This window comes from Bos indicus, chromosome 21, assembly GCF_029378745.1.
Source record: "Bos indicus isolate NIAB-ARS_2022 breed Sahiwal x Tharparkar chromosome 21, NIAB-ARS_B.indTharparkar_mat_pri_1.0, whole genome shotgun sequence".
Taxonomy (NCBI): Eukaryota; Metazoa; Chordata; class Mammalia; order Artiodactyla; family Bovidae; genus Bos; species Bos indicus.
The window spans coordinates 26,415,287-26,440,560 of record NC_091780.1 but is presented as its reverse complement, the minus strand read 5'-3'; the positions used below and the strand labels follow the sequence as shown (position 1 = coordinate 26,440,560).

The following is a 25,274-nucleotide window of genomic DNA, read 5'->3' as shown; positions in this document are numbered from 1 at the left end:
TAACTTAAATAATAAAATTTTATTTTAAAAATATTGATATAGCAATTCATGAATTTGTACATCTTTAGTGCTCATCCCACAATCACCACCCCATTAACATTCTTCAAAGGCAATGATAATTATATTCATTTATAGTTGATATTTGGTGAATTTTCAATCATATAAAAACCATAGCTTTGCAAATATTTTTTGTTTTGTAATTATGAAAACATGTAGGCCAAGAGAGAAGAATAAAGAGTATTTAATAGTTTGTTGGCTTCGCTCATTTCTCTTAAATATTGAGACATAAGTGAATCTCCATGTATATTCTTGGCTAGGCAGAGGTGGACCTATGAATACAATCTGTCTAAGCACAAGTTAGAAAAGAATTTCCAGACACAGAGCATTGCAGAAAGAAGCGAGTTTATTAAGAACAAAGAGCAGAGATGATGTGAGCTCTGCAAGCACAGCAGGCTGACCTCCTGACAGACCAGGGAGACCCCACGGGATGCTGTTAGAACAGCGGGCTGGCTCAAGGGAGAGCCAACCGTTTTCATGGGTCAATAGCCAACTTTTATAGTCTCAAGACGGAAATTCCTGCTGGAAGGGTGGCATTAGATGGTTGGTTAGGGTGGGTATTTTTACTGGTCAGGGAGCTAACCACTAAGGATCAGGGTGACTCACGGCAACCTTGGCTAGGGGGCTCAGTCAGTTCCAGAGGTGACCTTGGTGCTGGGCTCTGCATCTGTGGCCTTGGTACAAGACCTCACACCTGTGACCTTGGGATAGGACTCCACAAATGTGAGAGGTACTGCAATGGGTAAATCTGTGTGTCAACTTGGCTGAGCCACAGTACCCAGAAATTTGGTCCAATATTAGTCTAGATGTGGCTGTGAAAGTATTTTTCATATGAGATTAACACTGAAGTGGTGACTTTTGAGTAAAGCAGATTATCCTCTCTAATATGGGTGGGCCTCATCTAGTCAGCTGAAGCCCTAAGAGAAAAAGGCCTGCTCTCCCTGGAAGAGGAGGGGACTCTGCAGGGGATACCTTCAGACTCACACTGCAGCTCTTCCCTGAGGCTCGGGCTGCCCAGCCCACCCTACCCTGCAGATTTTGGACTTTCCACAATCACACATGTGCACGCTAAGTTGCTTCAGTTGTGCCCAACTCTTTGCTACCCTATGGACCCACTAGGCTTCTCTGTCCATGGGATTCTCCAGGCAAGAATCCTGGAGTGGGTTGTCATGCCCTCCTCCAGGACATCTTCACGACCCAGGGATCAAACCCATGTCTCTTATGTCTCCTGCATTGGCAGGCAGGTTCTTTACCAATAGTGCCACCTGAGAAGCCCAATCACCTGAGCCAGTTTCTTGAAACAAACCTCTCTCCCTATAAATCTCCTATAGGTTCTGTTTCTTTGGAGAACTCTTCACTAATACAAGTGTCATTCTTTTCCCATATTCCGGAAAATACCAGGAGGCCCAGGATGTCTGATGAAAAGCATCAGACCCTCACCCTCACTAATAAAAACCGAAAAACAAGTTAAAGAATGCCTCTCAAGGAAGCAGTACACACCTTGACCCACCAAGTCAAACCAAGAACACAAGGACTTCCTGGTAGTCCAGTGGTTAAGACTCCAAGCTTCCAATGCAGGGGGCATGGGTTCAGTCCCTGGGATGGGAAATTCTGCATGTCTATGGTGTGGCCATGAAAAAAAAAAAAGCAAACTAACAAAATAACAGAACAAAAACAAACCAAGAACATGAGTAGCCATTGTGCACAGCCGTGCCAGGTTCAGAGCATGAAGACAGAGCACAGCAGCTTTATTATTATTATTATTATTTTTAGCAGCTTTATTATTGAATGAAGAACTAGGCCCACAGCCACAGTGGGGGCCCCTGGTCCCCCCAGGGAGGTGGAGAGGGTGGCGTGCCAGTCTGGTGTTTCTGGGAGAGCAGAGAGGACCTCAGGCGAGCGAGAGGGCAGGCAGCACTTTTCCCGCACACTGGCCGAAGCCAATGCGGTACCCATCCCCCTGGCAGTGCCCTGCAACAGAGAGAGGACAGGGGGTCAGCCACAGAGCCGCCAAGCTCAGGGAACCAACGCCCAGGCAGCCACAGCACTGGTCAGCACATGGCTGGGCTCGGGGCAGAAAGGCACCATCAGGATGACAAATAGGTATATTCGACAGAAAACTACCCTCCCCAGGTCCTGGGCAGAGCACCAAAATGGAACTCCAGGCCCATCCCACTGTCAGGGACCCCAGAAAGTAGTGCAAGGATGGAGCGATGGCTCTCCTGAGAGGCAAAGGAAGAGACAGAGGTCAACTCTCCCTCTGTGAGTCTGAGTTCAAATCCTAATTACGTCTGCTAATTAGCCTGAGGCCAGGGTTCAAAGTCTGGCTCCTGCACCCACTTGGGTCTCCTGGGAACTCAGTTTCCTCATCTGTGAAATGGATCTAATGATAGTACCCACTGAGCAAGACTATAACAAAGATGACGTGAGTTAATACACAGAGAACTCCCAGAAGTGCTTGGCCCAGGGCAAATGTTCAGTGTCAGCTATTAGGAGAATTATAAGCTGGGGGTCTGGGGGCAGCTTGTTTAACCTCTGAGCTCAGCTACTCCCTTGTCTACAAATGGGAATAGCAATCCTTTCCTCTTGGGGTGGCGAGGATTTAATGACACACTTGGGTGAAGTCCCAGCATGACACCTCCCCCAGAGCAGATGTTAACAAATTCAATCAATTCCAGAAAGGCAGACAGCAGGAGGCCCTTGTCCCTGTACCTGAGAAGGGTCTGTTCACCAGGAGCTGCCCAACTAATATGAATTAGAGTAGAAAAGTCTATGAGGTGCTGGGAGAGCAGTGTGGAGGAGACAGGAGAAGAAAGGAGGGAACTTGCTGCTGATGGGAACCCCACCTGAGTGGGGATTTGATGGGTGGGTAGGAGTTTGCCAGGAGGGGGACAATGAAAAGGGCATGCCCAACAGAGGAAATAGCATGAGACTGAAGGCAGCCTTGGGAGATGGGTCAACTCAGTCGAGTTCAGTTGCTCAGTCATGTCCGACTCTTTGCGACCCCATGAACCGCAGCATGCCAGGCCTCCCTGTCCATCACTAACTCCCGGAATCCACCCAAACCCATGTCCACTGAGTGGGTGATGCCATCCAACCATCTCATCCTCTGTCGTCCCCTTCTCCTCCTGCCCTCAATCTTCCCCATCATCAGCATCTTTTCCAATGAGTCAGTTCTTCACATCAGGTGGCCAAAGGATTGGAGTTTCAGCTTCAACATCAGTCCTTCCAATGAACACCCAGGACTGATCTCCTTTAGGATGGACTGGTTGGATCTCCTTGCAGTCCAAGGGACTCTCAAGAGTCTTCTCCAACACTACAGTTCAAAAGCATCAATTCTTCTGCACTCAGCTTTCTTTATAGTCCAACTCTCACATCCATACATGACCACTGGAAAAACCATAGCCTTGACTAGACAGAATTTTTTTGGCAAAGTAATGTCTCTGCTTTTTAATATGCTGTCTAGGTTGGTTATAACTTTCCTTCCAAGGAGTAAGCGTCTTTTAATTTCATGGCTGCAGTCACCATCTGTAGTAATTTTGGAGCCCAGCCACCTCATTCTCCCTGTGTGGGCTACTCCAACTACACCCCCAAACCTGCCCCTCACTGTCCCTGGCATCCCTGAGGACATGCTGGCCACCCCAGCACTAACCCCTAACACTCAGGGTCACCTTTGGTCCAGAGCAATATCCTTGCCTATTCTGTTGCTCAGTTTGATTATTGTTCTATCAGTCACTTTTGAATCTTGATGCTCAGAAACATTTGTGTCCCCGGGGCGGGGGTGGGGGGGAAGCCTATAAAAGCAAAACCTGGCAGAAATGCATCAATCATCTATCAAGACAAGTCACTCCAAAAGGCAGTATTTTTTAAGAGCCTTCTTCCTGGAGAGCTGCAAACACTGATGGAGTGTCTTTCTCCTCCCCACCCCCAACGCTGGGCACTGTCAGTCACATGGCTCCTTCCTGCCCCGGGAACAACAGCACCAACCCTCCCAGCAAACGGCACTGCCTGCTTCCTTAAGCACAAATACACAATGACATCCTGGTAGGAGAGCCAGCCACTTCCTCCCCATTTTACAGCTGGAGGGCAGATGCTGAACAGGGTTTCTGAACCTTAGTGACTAGTGACAGTTAGAGCTGGATGGATGATTCTCAAGACAGGCTGTCCTGTGCACTTGGGACATCTAGCAGCATCCCTGGCTGCCCTTCAGATTTGGCAAAACTGGCTCCAGTTGATGCCAAATGTCCCCCAAAGACCATGGCCCTGAGGATGGAAGTGATGCTCTGCACCCAGGACCGTCTTTCTGGGCCCTCAGGCTGCTGCTCTCCAGGCCAGGGAGGAGAAGCTGGGGGCAGGTGTATCCAGGCAGGGCCCAGGGGCCCAGAGAGGCCAGAGAGTGAGGAAAGTCCACACCCAAGTCAGAGCATGTCACCGAGACCTGGGCAGAACGGGAAGGCAGCTCCCTGGCCTCACTGAGTTAGGTTCCATCAACTGTGGACACGGAAGGGAAAAGCGTGCTCATCTCCTCTGGGATGTCAGCCCAGTCACTGGCTTTTTCCTGGAGACTGACCCTCTGCTTGGGGCTTCCCTGGTGGCCCAGATGGTAAAGAATCCACCTGCAATGTAGGAGACCTGGGTTTGGCCCCTGGGTTGGGAAGATCCCTTGGAGAAGGAAATGGCAACCCACTCCAGCATTCTTACCTGAAGAATCCCATGGACAGAGGAGCCTGGTGGGCTATAGTCCACAGGGTTGCAAAGAGTTGGATACAACTGAGTGGCTAAGCACAGCATAGACCCTCTGCCTGCTCCCCACTGCATCCCAAGGGGAACGAGTGTCCATAGTGACAGTTCAGTTTTCCAGCTTCCCAAAATGCCCCACCTGCCAAAGTATCATTTTTATTCTTGTTCCTGAGACTTCCATCCATCTATCTCCATTTTCCTCTTTTCTTTTTAAAAATTAAAAAAAATTTTATTTATTTATTTTTGGCTGCACTGGATCTTTGCTGCTGCACGAGGGCTTCCTCTAGTTGTGGTGAGCAGGGACTACTCTCTAGTTGGGGTGCCAGGGAGTCCATTGCAGGGGCTTCTCTTTCGTGGAGTACAGAGTACTGCCATTAGGGAGTAGCTCCAGTTTGCAGAAACTAGAGAAAGCTTGTGCACAGCAGCAAAGACCCAGTGCAGCCATTAAAACAAGTAAATAAATAAAATTTTAAAAATAATATGCATTTTAAAAAAAGAAGAAGAAGAAGGGGTCAGGATGCTGGGCCTTCTCAAGAGTGGGTTCTGGAAAAAACATCAATAATGATGAGGACAGCGGTGACAACCGTTGCCAATTTTAAGTGCTCACAAAGTAACACGTGCCTTGTGAGGCTCTTTAGATGTTATCAAAGGGCTGAAGAATCCGGGTTCTGAAAATGGGGATGGGAAATCTCTTCCTGACTTACTGGTTGCAAGATCCAAGGCAAGTCATTTACCCACTGCTGGGCCTTTGTTTTCACGTCTGTAAAAGAGCGCTGCAGTGGTGGTGGAGCACAACCCAGACGTGGGCCCTGCACCTCCTAGTTCACCATGGGAACCCCAGGGGAATCCACAGCCCCTGCCCCTGAGGGATTAAACTGGATCATGCCAGCAAATATGGAAAACTCAGCAGTGGCCACAGGACTGGAAAAGGTCAGTTTTCATTCCAATCCCAAAGAAAGGCAATGCCAAAGAATGCTCAACTACCACACAATTGCATTCATCTCACACGCTAGTAAAGTGATGCTCAAAATTCTCCAAGCCAGGCTTCAGCAATATGTTAACCGTGAACTTCCTGATGTTCAAGCTGGTTTTAGAAAAGGCAGAGGAACCAGAGATCAAATTGCCAACATCTGCTGGATCATCAAAAAAGCAAGGGAGTTTCAGAAAAACATCTATTTCTGCTTTATTGACTATGCCAAAGCCTTTGTGTGGATCACAATAAACTGTGGAAAATTCTGAAGGAGATGGGAATACCAGACCACCTGACCTGCCTCTTGAGAAACCTGTATGCAGGTCAGGAAGCAACAGTTAGAACTGGACATGGAACAACAGACTGGTTCTAGATAGGAAAAGGAGTACGTCAAGGCTATATATTGTCACCCTGCTTATTTAACTTATATGCAGAGTACATTATGAGAAATGCTGGGCTGGAGGAAGCACAAGCTGGAATCAAGATTGCTGGGAGAAATATCAATAACCTCAGATATGCAGATGACACCACCCTTATGGCAGAAAGTGAAGAAGAACTAAAGAGCCTCTTGATGAAAGTTAAAGGGGAGAGTGAAAAAGTTGGCTTAAAGCTCAACATCCAGAAGACTTTAAGACATGGCATCCAGTCCCATCACTTCATGGCAAATAGATGGGGAAACAGTGGAAACAGTGGCTGACTTTATTTTTCTGGGCTCCAAAATCACTGCAGATTGTGATTGCAGCCATGAAATTAAAAGACACTTACTCCTTGAAAGGAAAGTTATTACCAACCTAGATGGCATATTCAGAGAAGGCAATTGCACCCCACTCCAGTGCTCCAGCCTGGAAAGTCCCATGCACAGAGGGGCCTGGTGGGCTGCAGTCCATGGGGTCGCTAGGAGTCGGACACGACTGAGCGACTTCACTTTCACTTTCATGCATTGGAGAAGGAAATGGCAACCCACTCCAGTGTTCTTGCCTGGAGAATCCCGGGGACGGGGGAGCCTGGTGGGCTGCTGTCTCTGGGGTCGCACAGAGTCAGACACGACTGAAGTGACTTAGCAGCAGCAGATGGCATATTAAAAAGCAGAGACATTACTTTGCCAACAAAGGTCCGTCTAGTCAAGGCTATGGTTTTTCCAGTGGTCATGTATGGATGTGAGAGTTGGACTATAAAGAAAGCTGAGTGCCGAAGAATTGATGCTTTTGAACTGTGGTGTTGGAGAAGACTCTTGAGAGTCCCTTGGACTGCAAGGAGATCCAACCAGTCCATCCTGAAGGAGATCAGTCCTGGATGTTCGTTGGAAGGACTGACATTGAAACTGAAACTCCAATACTTTGGTCACCTGATGCAAAGAGCCGACTCATTGGAAAAGACCCTGATGCTGGGAAAGATTGAGGGCAGGAGGAGAAGGGGATGGCAGAGGATGAGATGGTTGCATGGCATCATCGACTCGATGGACATGGGTTTGGGTGGACTCTGGGAGTTGGTGATGGACAGGGAGGCCTGGCATGCTGCAGTTCATGGGGTCGCAGAGTCGGACACAACTGAGCAACTGAACCGAACTCATCCTTACAACCACGCTGTGAGACTAGGCACTGTATCCTTAGCTCCATTTTAAAGATAAGGAAACTGAGTCTCAGAAAGATTCAATAACCTGAGGAAGGTCCCAGGGCTACTGGCGATGTGGGAGTCCAACCTGAATCTGTGTGACTCTGACCACGGTGGCGCCTTCCTCTCCAGCAATATTAAATGATAGGCATAATGGCCCCTCAAGGGGTAAGGGTGCCCTAACCTGCTTGGAATGTGCGTGCTCATACGCTCATCATGTCCAGCTCTTTTGTGACTCCGTTGACTGTAGCCCTCCAGGTTCCTCTCTCCTTGGGGATTCTCCAGGCAAGAATACTGGCATGGGTTGCCATGCCCTCCTCCAGGGCATCTTCCCAACCAAGGGATCGAACCTGCATCTCTTACATCTCCTGCATTAGCAGGCAGGTTCTTCACTACTAACAGCACCTGGGAAGCCCCTCAGAATGGGCCGCTAGAAATCTTGTCACTAACTCAGTCAGGTAATAGGCACAGGGTCAAAGGGCACAAGGTCAGAAGGCACAGGGTCTCTGCACTGCAAAGTTCAAAACGTGAAACCTGCTATTATTTTATCAATTTGATCTGGGGGGAAGGAGACACTGAGCTGGACTTCCTTGGTCTTTTTGCTCCAGGAAGACTCTGATTTAAAGTTCTTGGCGGGGACTTCCCTGGTGGACCAGTGGTTAAGATTTTGCGCTTTTACTGCAGGGGACACGGGTGTGATTCCTGGTCGGGGAACTAAGATCCCACATGCAACACAGCTTGATTAAAAGATTAAAAGTAAATAAAGCCAGTCCCTGGCAGGCAGGGCTGGGGTGAAGGCCAGAACAAGCAGACACAGAGCTGGGACTTCCCTGGTAGTTCAGCGGGTAAAGAATCCACCTTCAATGCAAAAGACCCCAGTTCGAGTTCTGAGTCACAAAGATCCCCTGGAGAAGGGTATTCCCAGGGAATACCCACTCCAGTATTCTTGGGCTTCCCTGGTGGCTCAGCTGGTAAAGAATCTGCCTGCAATGAGGGAGCCCTGGGTTTGATCCCTGGGTTGGGAAGATCCCTTGGAGAAGGGAATGGCTACTCACTCCAGTATTCTGGCCTACAAAATTCCATGGGCTGTATGTATAGTCCATGGGGTTGCAAAGAGTCGGACACGACTGAGCGACTTTCACTTCACTTCATTTCAGTCCCTGTCAGGCAGGGCTTGGGTGAAGGCCAGAAGCAGCAGACACAGAGCCAGGAAGGCTGGAGTGGGGACAGTTGGGACAGATGGCTTCCTGGCAGACGGTGAGGACGGCGAGGAGGAGATGCCGCCCGTGGGCCTGGCGCCCTCCCTCACCTGTCATGATGACTTCATCCCCATCCAGCAGGAACTTCCTGGTCTGGCCATTCCCCAGCTCTACGGCCCTTGTGCCCTTCCACGACAGCTCCAGCATGCAGCCGAAGCTCTCTGGCTCCTTCATAGCAAGAAGGGGAATAAGTTGTCACAGGCATTTACATCATGGCATTTCCATCATGGTGGGTGGGTCGGATCTGGTGTGGACAGTGGTTAGCAAGGCGAGGGGTAGGGGTGAGGCCTGGGAAGGAGCAAGGGACCCCACAGCCCCCAGAGACCCTGCCTTGGTGGGAATCACCCTGGAAATGTCCTCAAGTCCAGGTACCTTACGTGCCCTGCTTACTTCATTCAGGACTTGGGCGTTGGGGGGATGCTGGGCCAACCTGCCCAGGCCCATCCTGCCAGGCCCCTGCCAGGCCCCTGCCCACTCTGGAGGCTGGGGCTTACCCAGATGCTGTTATGCTTGGCACCCCCCCCACCCCACCCCCCTGCTAGGAAGAGACTTTCCATCAAAAAGAGCCTGAGGTCTGGCCTTGCAGGAAGTGGCTAGTCCGTGCACCAACCAAAGTCATCACCAAAGGTTCATGGTGGGGGCGGTTAGCAGTGGGGCCACCTCATCCTGGAAGGATGTGCTGTGAGGTGGTGACAACCAGATACAACAGTGGCCCCCTGTGTCATTCTCACTCCCCCCAGTAGACAGAGGCAGCCTCTCTCCCCTATCCCGATCTCTTCTGCATTTGAAAAAGGAGCCCCTTCTGCACCCAGAGATGGATGAAGCTATGAGGTGGACAGGGTCGTAAGATATGCATGCTCAGGCTGGACTCCCCTCTCAAGGGAGAACCTTCCAGTCTGTACAGGGAATAGGGATGCTCCATGCAGGCAGCTCCCAGGGGAACCAATCACATACTCACCGGCCCGCTGATGGTTCCAGAAGCCAAGAGGTCGCCCGGCTGCAGGTTGCAGCCATTGACAGAGTGGTGGGTGAGCTGCTGCAGCATTGTCCAGTACATGTACTGCGGGCGAGGACACAGAGACGGGGACGGGCAGGACAGGCTTCTCCTGAGCTGCCCGGAGCAGCCAGCCCCACTCACAGCAGCCCGCCCCAGGCTCTCTCCCAGTCCCTAGAGCAAGGACAAGCTGTCCTCCTGCACTTACCCTGTGACCTACCCCAGTTCTCTCCCTGCCCCTTCACCAGCTAGAGCCCTAGCTCCTGGGATCCTTTTAGCCCAACCCTAACCCACCTTCTCCAAGAAGCACTCCTGGAGTTGCAAACCTCACTGCTCAGACCCTCAATGTGCAGCATGCTCAGGAGTCCATAATCCCACTTTGTCCTGAAATCACCCCAGAGTCCTGAGTTGACAAGGTCTAGGTCCTCACTAGAGCAAAAGTGTCTCGTGAGCAAAGACCTCAGGCCTTGGAACAGACACTGGGCAACAGAGCTGAACAACTCAAACAGAACCTCAGAGCAGCCTAAAGGATGAGGGAGCACTACGGGAGGTCAGGCCTGGTGGGAAGTGACCAAGGACCATGTGCCCGCTGAGCATCTCAGGGGCTGCACTCCTGCGCCTCAAGCCCACAGCTCCTCAGGTCTGCCCCTCCTGAAGCTACACACCCAGGAAAAGGAAACCTCAGAAATGGATTTTTGCACAGAAGCCCCCTTAAGCAGGCTCCCCCATTCCTTCTTAGCAGCCTAAGGAGCCCAGAATAAAGTTAAATTAAGAGGGAGACTAGAAGAAACAGGAATACATTGAATCAGAGGATGTTCAGTGGTCAGCAAACATATGACAGGATGCCCAGCTGCATTCGTCCTTGTCACTGTTGTTCAGTCACTCAGTCATGTCCGATTCTTTGCAACCCCAGGGACTGCAGCACGCCAAGGCTTCCCTGTCCTTCACTATCTCCTGGTGTTTGCTCAGACTCATGTGCTTTGAGTCGGTGATGCCATCCAACCATCTCATCCTCTGCCGCCCCCTTCTCCTCCTGCCCTTGGTCTTTCCCAGCATTCATCTTTAGGGAGATGCAAAGCGAAATCACAATCCCCAGAACAGCTGAAATGAAAATGCCAGTGGCTCACCTGTTGACCAGGATGTGGAGCAGCCGAAATGTCAGATGCTGCCCGTGGTGAGTGCAAATTGTAACAAGCCCTTTGGCAAAGTCTCTGGAAGGACTCCTCAGCCAAGTATGGATATACACCCTCTATGACCCAGCACTTCTATCCCTGGATATCCAGACATACGCACATTCATGCACACAGAGACATCGACTAGACTGTTCACGGTAGCTCTACCAAAAAAATGGAAACAACCCACCACACGCTGACCCATCATCACATCCCGACATGGATGCTTTTCTCCTGGTCCTGCCAGGAAGAAAGGTCTCCCCGGTCTCCAAAAGCAGTCTGCCCAGCCTTAAAGCTTACCTTAAAATTAGACCTGCATATGGTAGCTGCCTGGCTCATTCCTTCTCCTGTTAGGAAGACAAGTAACATTGACCAGAAAACTTAATTCCATTAATCAAGGAGTGGGGATCCCACCTTGCAAGGGGAACCCTTTTGTGGCTTAGGCTTTCCATTGTCTAATATGACTCCACCTAAAGAGTCTATGAACCAATAAGCTCATAGGCTAGGGTCTCAGAGCTGGCGGACTTCCACAGAGAAGTCAATACCATCATTATCCCACTGCCAGGTGACAAACCAGACAGATTTAGTAACAGACAGATTCAGTAATATGCCCAAAGTCCCAGAGCTGGTCAGGGGAAGAACCAAGACTTGAACTTCAGCTGTAGCCTTCAAAGCTGGGCTCTCTCACTACTGATCCACTGGCCTTTAACTCAGCCCAGCCGAGCAGCCTCAGGGGTCCACCCAGTTTGACACAGCCTCCGACCCCCAGGCAGTACCTTTCAGGGCAACAGAGAGGTTGATGTCGAATGTGTAGGGCTGGTCATGGCAGAGATACGGCAGGGGCTTGGGGTCCTGTGAGGGCAGAGGAACACAGAGGGGCTGGGTTGGCTGGCCGAGCTGGCCAGGCTGGCCCCACAGCAGAGCAGCTGGCCAGGACGACCTGAGAAGAAGGGGCATCCCCTCTTTCCAGGACAGTGCTGTGTCCCTGGACACTGGGGGGTGAGGGTGGCAGAAGACAGGGTGATCAACAAAGGGTGCACAGTCCCCCTGGTGCTCCTGGACTCAGCGATACAGGCCACTTTGACAGCCAGGCCAGAAGGTCTGTACTTTGTCCAAAAGCAATGTCTCCCCCAAGAGCCATCTGTGACTCCCTAGTGATCCATGAGCTAATGTGGGGTGACTTTATTTTCATGATTATGTGTTTCTTTTCATGATTGACTTGGTGGCTAGTTACATGGATAGGGACCTAGAAGTTCCTTTTCTAAATATACTATGTTTTCAAATGGAAGCTGCTTTAAAGAAAAGCATTCAGCCTGCATCCTTTGCAGATGTTTGCATACATTTATATCTAAGACAATTCTGTGGCTATTTTTGCAGTGTATGGATTTATTCTTTTTTAGCACTATTTGGGTTGTAACCATAAAATCTCAATATAAAGAACCCTTGTTGTTGTTTAATTGCTAAGTCATGACCAACTCTTTTGCAACCCCATGGACTGTAGCCCACCAGGTTCATCTGTCCATGGAATATTCCAGGTAAGAATACTGGAGTGGGTTGCCATTTCCTTCTCCAAGGGATCTTCCCAACCCAGAGATTGAACCCACTTCTCTTGCATTGGCAGAGAGATTCACCACTGAGCCACCAGGGAAGCCCAAAGAACCAGTGTAGGGATGGGAAAATAAAAAGAAAGAAAAAGAAAAGCATTCAGTAAGTCATCATTCACAAGTGGCAAGAATCCTGAAGGTTGCACTTTAACAGTATTTGGGAAGGATTGGTATATAAGGAGATAGAGCCCAAAGGTCTTTGGTGAGGGTGAGCAGTGCCTGTGAGCAAAGAGCTGGACCAGGGATAAAGCCTGGAGGGGACAAGCCAGGGATGTGACTGCGGGCCAGGCAGTCCTCGGAGAGTGGGACTCACCGAGGAGGGAGGAGACAAATCTCAGAGACTGAAAAAGATGGGGAGGGAGATGCTGGCAGGAGTGGTGGAGGACGGAGCCTCACGAGGAACTGGTCTACAGGGGAAGACTCCCAGTGTTTCGGTACAGCTCCATGAGAAGACAGCAGGCTGAGACATGTCCAGGGAGCCACATGTGAGGTGGGGGCAGAGGCCATGAGCAAGCAGGGTCAGATGTTCAGGGGAGCAGGATTGGGAATGAGGGAAGAGCAAGGCTGAGAGCTCAGCCCGGGCTGCCCCCACATGGAGAATAGAGTCCACTGGAGCATTGCAGAAGATACAGGACTGAGACTGGTCACATGCCAGAAGCCAGGGGCAGAGTGTCTAGGAACAGTAGGGGGCTGCCAAAAGGTCAAAAGAAGTTCAAACCAGTCGATCCTAAGGGAAATCAACCCTGGGAATATTCACTGGAAGGACCGATGCCAGAGCTGAAGCTCCAACACTTTGGCCACCTGATGCGAAGAACTGACTCATTGAAAAAGACCCTGATGCTGGGAAAGATTGAAGGCAAGAGGAGAAGGGGATGACAGAGGATGAGATGGTTGGGTGGCATTACAGACTCGATGGACATGAGTTTGAGCAAACTCCGGGAGATGGTGAAGGACAGGGAAGTCCATGGGGTCGCAGAGTCAGATACAACTGAGCGACTGGACAACAGCAAAGAGGTCCATACTGAAGAGGGCACAAGACCATGGCGTCAGTCAAGGTCAAGTGCACTTTGGTGGAGGTCACTGGGGGTGATGGGATGGAGGCAGCAGCAGACTGTGACAGCCTGAGGAGTGAGGACCAAGATCCGGAGTCAGGCCAGGACAGTGGTACAGGGACCAGGAGGCTCGGCAGCAGGATGCCCTGTGGTCTGACTCCACACTGCAGTCTGTCAGTCGGCCTCCAGGGGGCGCCATCACACAGAACACAACTTGGCAACCCGGGAGGTTGTGCAATGTGATACTGGAAGGGACCCCTTCTCCTGCCAACTGGCCAGTTCCTGTAGCCTCAGAGGATTCTAAAGGTTACAAAATTCCATGTTTTTTTCCCAGAACTGTGCAAGGAACAGGGAAAACAAGGCAGAATGACTGGCGCCATGCTTGCCTAGAGGTCCCTGCAGTCAAGACCCCCAAGCACGTGGGCATGCTGGGGACACAGCACTTACCCTCCAGACCCTCTCCAAACTGGATGGGTAAACAGCTGGAAGGCAGAGGGGCCCGGGTTTGGGACTTCTCATAGAGGACGTCTTACCTGCTCCGGGTTGGACACAGCAAAGGGCATGAGGGCATCCATGGGCACCACCCACGGAGAGATGGTGGTTCCAAAACTCTTCCCAAGGAACGGCCCAAGTGGGACGTACTCCCATTTCTGGATGTCTCGAGCTACAGGAGAAGGGACAAGGAGGGCTGACAGAAGCCGACGGGGCCACCGGCCAAGTCTCCCCTCTCCCCTTGACGAAGGACCAGACGCTTGGCTCAGCCTTGCTGACCCCTGGTGCTCCAACCCCAATGAACTGGTTGCCCCGGGATCAAGGACAGAGGTCCTCTGAGGTCACCGTGCCAGGCTGCGGCCAAGAGTGAAATGACCAAAGGGCAGGAAAAAGAAAAGTACTCTTCCAGTACCAGGAGGGAGAGAGACATATTTGTCACAAAAGACAGGAATTCAAGGCCAAGAAGAGACTGCAAACAAATCTTGTTACTTCTTCAATAATTTAGCACCCCAGACCCAAAATCCTGTGTTTTGTCTGTTGTTTACAAATTTATTATTTGTTTGTAAAAAGGTATAAAATCTGCCTGCTTTGTTCACTTCCTTAATTCTCTTCTGTGCACTCCTGTATTTACAAATTATATTTGTTTTCCTGCTGTTTAACTAAAAGGGAGGTGCAGGCAGGATATTTCCTCATGAAGGGTCTGGAATCTCAACCTCATAGTTCCTGGGATACCTGGCACCAGTTTCCTCCTATATAAGGCAGAGGGGTTGAGACGAACTCAGTAATGGAGCTGTTTGGTTTGAAATCTTAGCTCAGCAACCAGCTGAAATCACTCTGTGCCTCATTCCTCACCTCTGTAAAATGGGAATAGTAATATTATCATTGGGCTTCCCAGCTGGCACTAGTGGTAAAGTGCCTGCCAATGCAGCAGTCATAAGAGACGTAGATTCAATCCCTGGGTTGGGAAGATCCCTTGGAGAAGGGCATGGCAACCCACTCCAGTATCCTTGCCTGGAGAATCCCATGGAGGACCCTAGTGGGCTACAGTCCAACGGGTCTCAAGAGTCAGACATGACTTAGTGACTAAACAACAAAAATATTATTAGTGCCCAACTGGGATCTGGCAGGAGAGTCCACAGGAGGAGTTCAGCCCTGGGGCCTGGCACAAAATTGCTCAAACATATTGGTCATGTCCCTCCGTTCAACTTACAAGAACACTGGAGCTCAGAGAGGTCAAGTGACTGGCCAAGAGCTCAGAGCCGAGAGGTCTGTTGGATACCCAAGCCTGCGCTCTCAACCACTGACCACCTGCTGCCTCTGACCAAACCAGAGCCAGGAGACCACCTTGGCTTCTGCAAAAAGTGTCCCAAACACCCAGCCTTCCCCCAGACCCAAGAGTGCACAGGATGCTCAATACCAGGATGCCCGGCTCCCCATAATTACCACTCCAGTCGTTCATAAGGACCATTCCAAAAATGTGCTCGTGGGCCTTGGAAATGGGGATTGGCTCTCCGAGTTTGTTCCCAGGGCCTACAAAGAAAGCCTGACATGGGAAAGCTGATGAGAATCTGGCTCTGACCTGCTGCCCTTGCCTGGAAGGCAAAGGTCAGGCATTTCCAAACCCTGGCTGATACCTGGACTGCTACGTACAAATCCACCATACTTCTACACTGCACCTGAGTTGACAGCCAGCCACAGCCCTGTTCACACCCCTGCTCACAGCCCTGCTCACAGCCGGGGCCATAGTGAGCAGCAGCGGGCCAGTGCCCACCCAAGACCCCTGCACGTGGTCCCTGATCACCACGGCAGCCCTCTTCATCTCCTTCAGCCCACACCTCTGCCCTTTCCCACACTGCATTTCACAAGCCTTGTGAAAAGTGAAAATACCAGGGTTTGTATTCATGTCATAAAAAATCAGAAGGCTGACTCCATGATGTGGCAAAGAGAGCCCATGGGGGCAAACTCCACCCCTTAACCCATCGTACAATTCCAAGTAGATGAGAGATCTAAATTTTTGCAGAGTAAGGTTCTATCTAACAAGTACTAGAAAAACAAAACACCCCTCAAATCTTCAAATTCTTCAGGTGGAGAGAGTCTGCTGCTGCTGCTGCTGCTAAGTCGCTTTAGTCGTGTCCGACTCTGTGCAACCCCAGAGACGGCAGCCCACCAGGCTTCCCTGTCCCTGGGATTCTCCAGGCAAGAACACTGGAGTGGGTTGCCATTTCCTTCTCCAATAATGAAAGTGAAAAGTGAAAGTGAAGTCGCTCAGTCGTGTCCGACTCTTAGTGACCCCTAAGATGACATAAAAGGAAATGCCATAAAGGAAGTGATTGACATGTTTGACTTTATAAAACTGTAAAATTTCTGCATAAAGAAAGACAACAAATAAAGGCAAAATGATACCACATTGGGAGTAACATATTTACAATGTATTACAGTGAAGTGTTAATTTCTATTAAATACAAAAGTGTATTAGTCGCTCAGTCGTTTCTGACTCTTTGTGACCCCATAATCTATAGCCCACCAGGCTCCCTTGTCCACGGGGTTCTACAGGCAAGAATAGTGGAATGGATAGCCATTCCCTTCTCCAAGGGATCTTCCTGACCCAGGGATCAAACCCACATCTCTTATACCTCCTGCACTGGCAGGCGGGTTCTTGTCCATCTGAGCCCCCGGGGAAGCACTTCAATACAAAACAGACTTTCAAACTGATAAGAGAGCACTGTGCAGAAAACTGGGAGATAGTAGCTGAGAATATCTGTGAAAGGAGAGCATCGCTAACACAACATCCAGGAAACAAGAGAGCGTCTAGACATCACTGCAGGAACATGTTGGGAAAATAACTACCAGAATCGCACAGAATCAACTATGACGCTTGCAAGACCCAAGTCCCAGTTATATTCATTCTATGATGGTGTTTAAACATTGCACATTTTTCGTCAAGATTATAAAAAGAAAGATGCCATCTTATAGAGAATCTCACCACCATCGTCAAGATGATCTGTGCTCGCTACCCACCCAATACACCGTTTCTTCACACTCCGACTTTCCATTTACCTTCTGCCCACCCCTTCTGCCCCCCGACAGGAACCAACATAGTTAAGCATCTGCCTGCAAAGTCCTCCATACTCCCAGAGAGAAGACCCTGGTCCCATTTAAACTGGGGCTCTGCGCCCTGCTCTGGGGCATCCGGCTTGGGGAGACCGTCTCTTAGGGGCCACGTGGCAGCCTCACAAAGGCAGTGAGAGGCAGAGGGCTGGCTCGGCACGCCCTCCTGGGACTAGTGACTATTTGTCTCCCCTGGATGGAATCCAAAGATATCACCAGGCAGGATTGGAAATACACGGAGATCCAGCCTGCCTCCAATCAACCTAGAGGCCCACGCTCACAGTCCAACCAGGGGACCCCAAAGCGTACACCAGGGAACCCACACCAGGAGACACTCTGAGGACCACCTAAACCTGAGATTCAAATTTTCTGCCACCCTGTGTGTGTCCTCAGGTGACCCCTCAAAACCTCTCCGACTACTGATTTGGAGGTTACAAATGAACTGTTAATGAACTTACACATACAGAATCAGTGAGTAATGAGGCTGGACGGTACTTCTGATGGCCAGGTGGGGACCCAGAACTGCCATTAACATGGTTGAGATGAGGGAACGGCCCATTGTCCAGGGCAGCCACTGGGAGAGCCCTCTTGCCCTAGCGTATATACAGACCCCACGCCAGTAAAACACCGAGACAAGGCTTACCATCTCCAACTCGAAGTCCAGGAGTTTGCAGGCACCATAAACAGGAGGCTTAGCTGGAATAACAGCAGAAAGAGAGGTTAGTGGGTGCCAGGCATGGACTTGGGCGTGTGGGGACAAAGAGCGGAGCCCCGCAAGGCCTGGGCACTGGGGGCACTTACAGTCGTCGGGTCGCATCTGCCCCAGGGGCCTGCGGATCGGGGTGCCAGACACCACCACGGAGGAAGCGCGCCCGTGGTAGCCCACGGGCAGGTGCAGCCTGAGGAAGGAAGGCAAGAGGAAGCTTTGATGCTGTTACATGTACAAATGAAATTTCAAAATGTTTTCAGATGAAATGAAAGGGAGTCAACATATATATACATGAGCTTCCCTGGTGGCTGATGGTAAAGAATGTGGGAGATCTGGGAAGATCACCTGGAGAAGGGAATGGCTACCTACTCCAGTATTCTTGCCTGGAGAATCCCTTGGACAGAGCAGCTTGGTGGGCTACAGTCCAAGGGGTCACAGTGAGTCTGAAATAACTGAAGCAACTTAGCACGCACGCACATATATAAAATAGATAAGTAATAAGGACCTGGGGCTTCCCAGGTGGCATAGTGGTAAAGAATCCATCTGCCAATGCAGGAGATGCAAGAGATGCAGGTTCAATCCCTGGGGTGGGAAGATCCCCTGGAGTAGAAAATGGCAACCCACTCCAGTATTCTTGCTTGAGAAATCCCATGGGCAGAGGAGCTTGGTGGGCTACAGCCTATGGGGTGGCAAAAAGTCGGACACGACTGAGTGACTAAATTTCAAGATGCTTTCAAAATAAAAATGAAAGTGAGTCAACACATATATGGTTCAAATATCGAAAAGAACTCCCAAGTGTCCAGAAACAAATAAATGGATGAGCAAGAATGTGGTCTCGATAAGACAATGGAATATTTTCTGTTGTTGTTCAGTCTGTCAGGCTTTCCTGTCCTTCACCATCTCCTGGATTTTGCTCAAACTCATGTCCATTGAGTCAATGATGCCATCCAACCATCTCATTCTCTGCCATCCCCTTCTCCTCCTGCCTTCAATCTTTCCCAGCATCAGGGTCTTTTCCAATGAGTCAGCTCTTTGCCTCAGGTGGCCATTGCTCAACATTAAAAAGAAAGGATTTCCTTTGTGGTCCAGTGCTTAAGAAACTGCCTGCCAATGCAGGAGACACAGGTTCAATCCCTCCTCCAGGAAGATACCACATGCCAGATACCAGATACCATGTGGCAACTAAGCCCATGTGCCCTAAAAGCCTGTGCTCCACAACAAGAAGCCACCACAATGAGAAGCCTGTATGTATGTAGGTATATGTATGTATGTATGTGTGTACATGTATGAGTGTGCATGTATGTGTGTGAGGCTAAATAATAGCCCCTGCAAAGACATCCATGTCCAGCACAGGGACTTCTGCTCAGTGCTATGTGACAACCTGGATGAGAGGGGAGTTTGGGGAAGAATGGATCCATGTGTATATATGGCTGAGTCCCTTCGCTGTCCACCTGAAACCATCACACCATTGTAAGTCGACTATACTCCAACATTAAAAAAAATAAGATATCCAGGTCTTAAACTCTGGAAGCTGTGAATATCACCTTCTGAGGTAAAAGAGACTTGTAGATGTGACTTAAGTCAATGATCATGAGATTATGGAGATTACTCTGAATTATCAGGTGGTCCCTACATGTAACCATGTGTGTGTGTGTGACTGCTCAGTCATATCCAACTCTTTGCGACCCTTTGGACTACAGCCCGTCAGGCTCCTCTGTCCATGGGATTTTCCAGGCAAGAATACTGGAGTGGGTTGCCACTTCCTACTCTAGGGGATCTTCCCAGCCCAGGGATTGAACCTGAGTCTCTTATGTCTCCTACATTGGCAGGTGGGTTCTTTACCACTGAGCCACCTGGAAGGATCCTTATAAAGGGAAGAAGGTCAAAGGAGGAATTAGCACTGTTGCAGATGGAACCGAGAGGCTGCAGTCATCTGAGGAAGGGGTCCCAAGCTAAGCAGTGCAAGCAGTCTCTGGAAGCCAGAATAGATAAGGAAATGGATTCTTCCCCTAGAGCCTCCCAGAGGAACCAGCACTAGAATTCACCAATAGAACTATAATTCACAGCTTACAAATCAAAGGAGCTGGAAGGATGTTGGTGACTCAGTATCTAATTCCAACCCATGTTCTCTAGATCAAGCCTCAAGGGACTGCCCCGCGATTCCACAGCAGGTCCAGGGCTGAGCCGAGAGGAGAACCAGAAGCTGGGGTCACTGTTTCCAGATGTGGTGATGTCATGACCCTTGTGGGCTTTCCTCCCTGGTTCCTTTAACCTGAGAGGACCTGGCGGCTCCCAGAACCACAGGCTGCTGGACACAGAAAGACAGACTTGGAGCTCAGCCACACCAGGGTACAGGACATACCAGTTTGGCATCAGTGCATTCTCCTTGCCCCTGAACATAACCCCGACATTGGTGGCATGATGCCGAGAGGAATAGAAGTCCGTGTAGTCACCTGCAGGGGAAAGGACGGAGATGCTGTCAGCAACCTGGATGCTGAAGGACGGGGAAGGGCCGCTTCCAAGGGTCAGGGTCCGGGCGGTTGAGCCAGGAAGGCTAGCCAACAGGGGTTGGAGGCGCATGCCCGGCAACACTGGAACATCCAAAAGCTATTCACACCACAGAAAATTTGTTTTGAGAACTCCCAATTGAAAAATCAGAAACAAATTAGGGGATTTCCCTGGAGGTCCAGTGGTTAAGACTTCAAGCTTCCCACTGCAGGGGCACGGGTTTGATCCCTGGTCCAGGAACTAAGATCCTATAACCAGCACTTCATGGCCTAATAATAATAAATAAATAAAGGGTATCAAAAATAGTTCCAAGTTAATAATAAAAAATAAGTGCTTAAATTTGTAAAGATAATAATAAAAATAAAATAGATTTCCTGAAACAATGAAATTTGCGAATGAATAGCTGATACCCCTCCCACCCACCAGCTCTGTTTACCAGGCCTTTGCTCAAGCTGTGACTACCCCTGGGGGGACTGGCGTCTTCCTCGTGTCTGCCTGTCCAGATCCTGGCAGCTCAGTTTAGGCCCCGCCCCCTAGAGCATGAAGCCACACCCACTCTCCCTAGCTGGATCACCCCTCCTCCAAGACCACTCAGCATCCAAGCCAGCCCTTCTCCCGGCCGGAGGGTTCCATGTCCCACTTGTGCCCCAGTCATGTGTGTGCAGGTCTTATCCCTCTGCAAGACTGAAGTCATTTCAGAGCAGCCTAGCCCAGGCCGCATTTTGTTTGACTCTCTCTCAGTGACAAGAACAAAGGGGCTTCCTTGGTGGCTCAGATAGTAAAGAACCCGCCTGCAATGCAGGAGACCCAGGTTCAATCCCTGGATCAAGAAGATCTCCTAGAGAAGGGAATGGCAACCCACTCCAGTATTCTTGCCTGGAGAATCCAATGGACAGAGGAGCCTGCTGGGCTGCAGTCTATTGGGGTCGCAAAGTTGGACATGACTGAGCAACTAACACACACGTAGTGCCAAGAGCAAGGCCTCAGTGGGGCCTGGTGATGAAGACTGGAGCAGACGAGGTGGGCTGCACGCTATAGGCACAGGCTCCCATAGACAGGGCACTGCTCAAATATGCACAAATAGTAAGTCGGGGCAGTTTGCCTGTTTATCCTCCACAACCTCTCTTCAAAAAAAAATTTATTTCTAGTAGATAAATAAAAAGTTGGACAGGGCCAGTACCAACAGCCTAGACTAGAAAAGGCAGTGGTGAGGGATGCATGCTTAGTGTGTGCTTAGTCACTCAGTCGTGTCCGACTCCTTTACGACCCCACGGACTGTAGCCTGCCAGGCTCCTCTGCCCATGGGATTTTCCAGGAAAGAATACTGGAGTGGGTTACCATTTCCTCCTCCAGGAGATCTTCCTGACCCAGGGATCGAACCCAGGTCTCCTGAGTCTCCTGCATTGCAGGCAGATCCTTTACCACTGAGCCACCTGATGAAGGATGAGAAGAGAGAAAAGTCTACGAGGGTCTGTTAGAGCAGGGGAACCCTGAGCTTTCATGGCTGCTTTCCATCTTCAGTCCCAAAGCACAGACAGAACAGCTGAGATATTTGTTAGAAGCATAAATCCATAACAAGAAGGCACCACTGGCCAACTGGAAATCGTAAGGGATCCTGGAAGTCAAGCAGTGAGCCAAAATCCAGCGGCTGCCAGAGAGATGGGAAGGCAGGGTGGGGCTGAAGAGACTGCCTGGGATTGAGTCCCTGCTGGCCATCCCCATCTTTACCCAGCTTCGCCCAAGCAGCCAATAGCAGGAGACTGTGCCTGGGCTAAAGGGTGGGTCCAGGGAGCCGAGGTCATGCCCCAAGAGACTTCAGCCCTAGGGAGAAGCAGGGCAGTCTCCCCACAACCACAAAACAAAACCAGAGCTCCACATCAGAAGTAGACCACGCCCCTTTCCTTGGGGCTGGTTATAGGAAGAGCTGCATTCACCAGCACCTGACGGAGGAGAGTTTCCTAACCAAATAAAGATGAGCACAAGGGACTTCCCTGGTGGTCCAGTGGTTAAGAATTTGCCTTCCAATGCAGAGGATGTGGGTTCAATCCTTGGTCAAAGAACTAAGATCTCACATGCTACAGGGCAACTAAGCCTGCATGTTGCAAAGAAGACCCAGTGCAACCCCAAAAGAGATGAGCACAAAAAAACCCAGACTCATCAAACATCCGGAAGAATCCTCACCATGAGAGAGGTACTAATTCAACTCACAAAAGAAATGAAAGAGAGGAAGCAGGATTAATAGAGACACCAGAAGGAGACTGAAAAAGAAGCATCCTTTAGGGGACCTCCCTGGTGGTCCAATGGTTAAGACTCCATGCTTCCAATGCAGGGGGTGCAGGTTTGATCCCTGGCCAGGGAACTAAGATCCCATATGCCTTATGACGGGGCAGGAAAAAAAAAAGAAGAATCCTTTAATATATCTAATAAAAAAGGATGTTGCATCCACAAATCAAGAAGGGGTCTTTGGGGGACTTCCCTGGCAGTCCAGTGGTTAAGACTCCGTGCCCCCAATGCAGGGGGTGCACTGGGTACAGGTTCAAACCCTGGTCAGGGAACTAAGATCCCACATGTGTGGCCAAAAATTAACAAAAAAATTATTTTTAAAGAAGAGGTCTTTGGGGGAAAAAAATAATCTGGGATCTTAAAAATGAAAAGTGGCTGGACTGCGCCCACCTGAGTCAGGGAGGGGGTCCTGGGCTCCTGCCTGTCCTCCTCCCTCCCTGGGGAAGCCTGGCTGGGTTCCTACCATTTGTCGCTGGACATGTGGAATTCTCTTGCATGATGGAAAGCATGTGGGACACAGAAAATCACTTACAGAAAAACAAAACTCCACATTATAGCTCTTCTCTTAGTAACAGAAACATGGAAATAAGTGCCTTTTATTTCATAAAATCATAGGTCTCAGGGCCAGAAGGAACCTGCTTTAAAACGATGCCTTCAGGTAGATCATTCTATTGTTAGTTCACAGATAAGCAAGGCCCACACAGTAGACAACATGCCCAAACCTCCCTGTGAATTCTGATTCTGCTGTTTCTTGGCTATGTGTGGCCTTGAGATAGTCCCTTTGATGCTTTAGAACTCAGTTTCTCCATTGGGAGTAATGATGCCAATCACAGGCACATCGATACAGTAAAGGAAATAATACATCTATATAATATATCTTATCATAGTGCTTGGCACAATGTTGCTCTTGCTGTGCTCAGTCACGTCCAACTCTTTGCAACCCCATCGACTACAGCACACCAGGCTCCTCTTTCCATGAGATTCTCCAGGCAAGAATACCGGAGTGGGTTGCCATTTCCTTCTCCAGAGGATCTTCCCAACCCAGGCAAAGTCTTGACCACTGAGCCATCAGGGAAGCCCATGCCTGGCACATAGCAGGCCCTAAATAAAATCCCTTCCCTTCCCCCACTGGGAGTCACTGCTGCCATGGTTATTCCACTTTCAATTTCTCCTTTGAGAGAATCCAGGCAGACTCAAAGACTGAATCTTTTTTTAAATCATAGTCTTTCCAAACAATTATAAAAACTTGTCTGACACACTATAAAGCGTAGAAGTGTATGTCGCTCCAGCATTTACTTTAGAACAACACGGTGCTGAATTTTGCAGTAAGACCTGCCCAGGTAGGAACCCAGGGTAGAACCAGCACACATTTCAGAGCATTCCTGCCAAAGAAAATTAACAGCTTCTACTTCCTTGTTGGTTTTCAGTATCTATACACAAAGTCCATTTCATGATCACTTAAAAAGGATGGGAAAAGATGGTGTCCAGGCCAGGCTATAAGACAGTGAGAGAGGAAGAACCCCAGCCACTCACCCACTCACTCCACACCCCAGCCAGTGGTGCTCGCAGCCCAGTTTAGCGGGCAGGACCTCCTGTTCCAAAAAGCTAAAAATAATATGGGGGACAATGTCATGTACTGGATACCAGTGATACACTTAAAAATCATGAAGATGGTAAACGTTGTATAATGTGTATTTTACCACAATTTTAGAACATTTTTTTAAAGACCTCTTAGACTACAAAGCTGAGTGGTTTGTTCTATGTGGGTGTGCGCCACATGCATGTGAGATTCTAGTTCCCTGACCAGGGATCGAACCCGTGCCCCCTGCATTGGAAGCGTCAAGTCCTAAGCACTGAACAACCTGGGAAGTCTCTGATTTTCATTTAATAAAAGAATACACGTTATGAAAAAATAATAAGAGGGGAAGAATAATGAGGGTGAATACCAGCTGAGATAGACACAGTAGACCTGCATATGGGGTAATGCTATTTATATGAAATTACTAGAGGTAAAACTGGGGACAGGCCATGGTTGCCTGGAGGGACAGCAGGGACCGACTACAAACAGAGGCTTTGTGCTGACTGAGTGTTTTCCAATGTGATGGTGGGAATGACTGCACAGCGGTATATATTGTCTAAAACTCATTAAACTGCACACTGACAATGGGAGAATTGTGGGCTGTGTAAATCACACCTCAGGAAAGCTGCTGCAAAGGCGGAGCATTTAGAAAGAAGTCGAAAAAGAAAAGAACCAAGAGAAAGGACATGAAGGGGGTATGGGAGGAGAAGCAGGGAGCCCAGGGGTGATGATTAGAAGGGAAACAATTCCATTCTCACTCCACTCAGGTTTGAGCTATGAGCTTCTGAGCACAGCAGCTCAACTGCCTTTCATCCTCAAACCCTTAGATGAGGGGCAGCAAATATACTGAACCCGTGTGCGCCTGTCTTCTGGAAGATTATCTTCAAGGCAGGCCTTGGGGTGCTGCTCCAGGATGTGGCCCACAGAAACGAGGGCAGAGGCAGAAGTCACATCTTCCCAGAAGGACTGGCAGGACCACCTGGCCTCTCAGCACCCAGGAGCCCAGGCTGACACAGCAGGCAGGTGCCCACCCCCTGGGCTGGTGGACAAGGAGGAAGGGCTCAGCCCTCTGCCTGATCGGGCCAAGAGGGTTTGGACAACTGTACTTTTATGTGTGTGTGTGTGTGTGTGTGTGT

The 25,274-nt window shown here is 49.7% G+C and overlaps 1 protein-coding gene across 3 annotated transcripts in view; it reads right to left on the bottom strand.

Moving 5' to 3' along the window:
* FAH (fumarylacetoacetate hydrolase) overlaps window positions 1–25,274 on the bottom strand; it is a 32,291-nt gene continuing 7,017 nt past the window's right edge. The window contains exons 5-15 of one of the 3 annotated variants that reach the window (XR_011562587.1): window positions 20,131–20,221; window positions 17,861–17,958; window positions 17,703–17,755; window positions 15,395–15,494; window positions 13,993–14,123; window positions 11,580–11,655; window positions 11,104–11,150; window positions 9,596–9,697; window positions 8,688–8,805; window positions 1,844–2,028; window positions 1–1,813 (exon numbers count right to left, since the gene is read on the bottom strand). Coding sequence is in view for 2 of the 3 variants with exons in the window: in XM_019983824.2 (XP_019839383.1) it covers window positions 1,949–2,028; window positions 8,688–8,805; window positions 9,596–9,697; window positions 11,104–11,150; window positions 11,580–11,655; window positions 13,993–14,123; window positions 15,395–15,494; window positions 17,703–17,755; window positions 17,861–17,958; window positions 20,131–20,221 (896 nt within the window). In the remaining variant the exon portion in view is untranslated. The other 2 variants (XM_019983824.2, XM_070775248.1) reach the window with 2 other exon arrangements.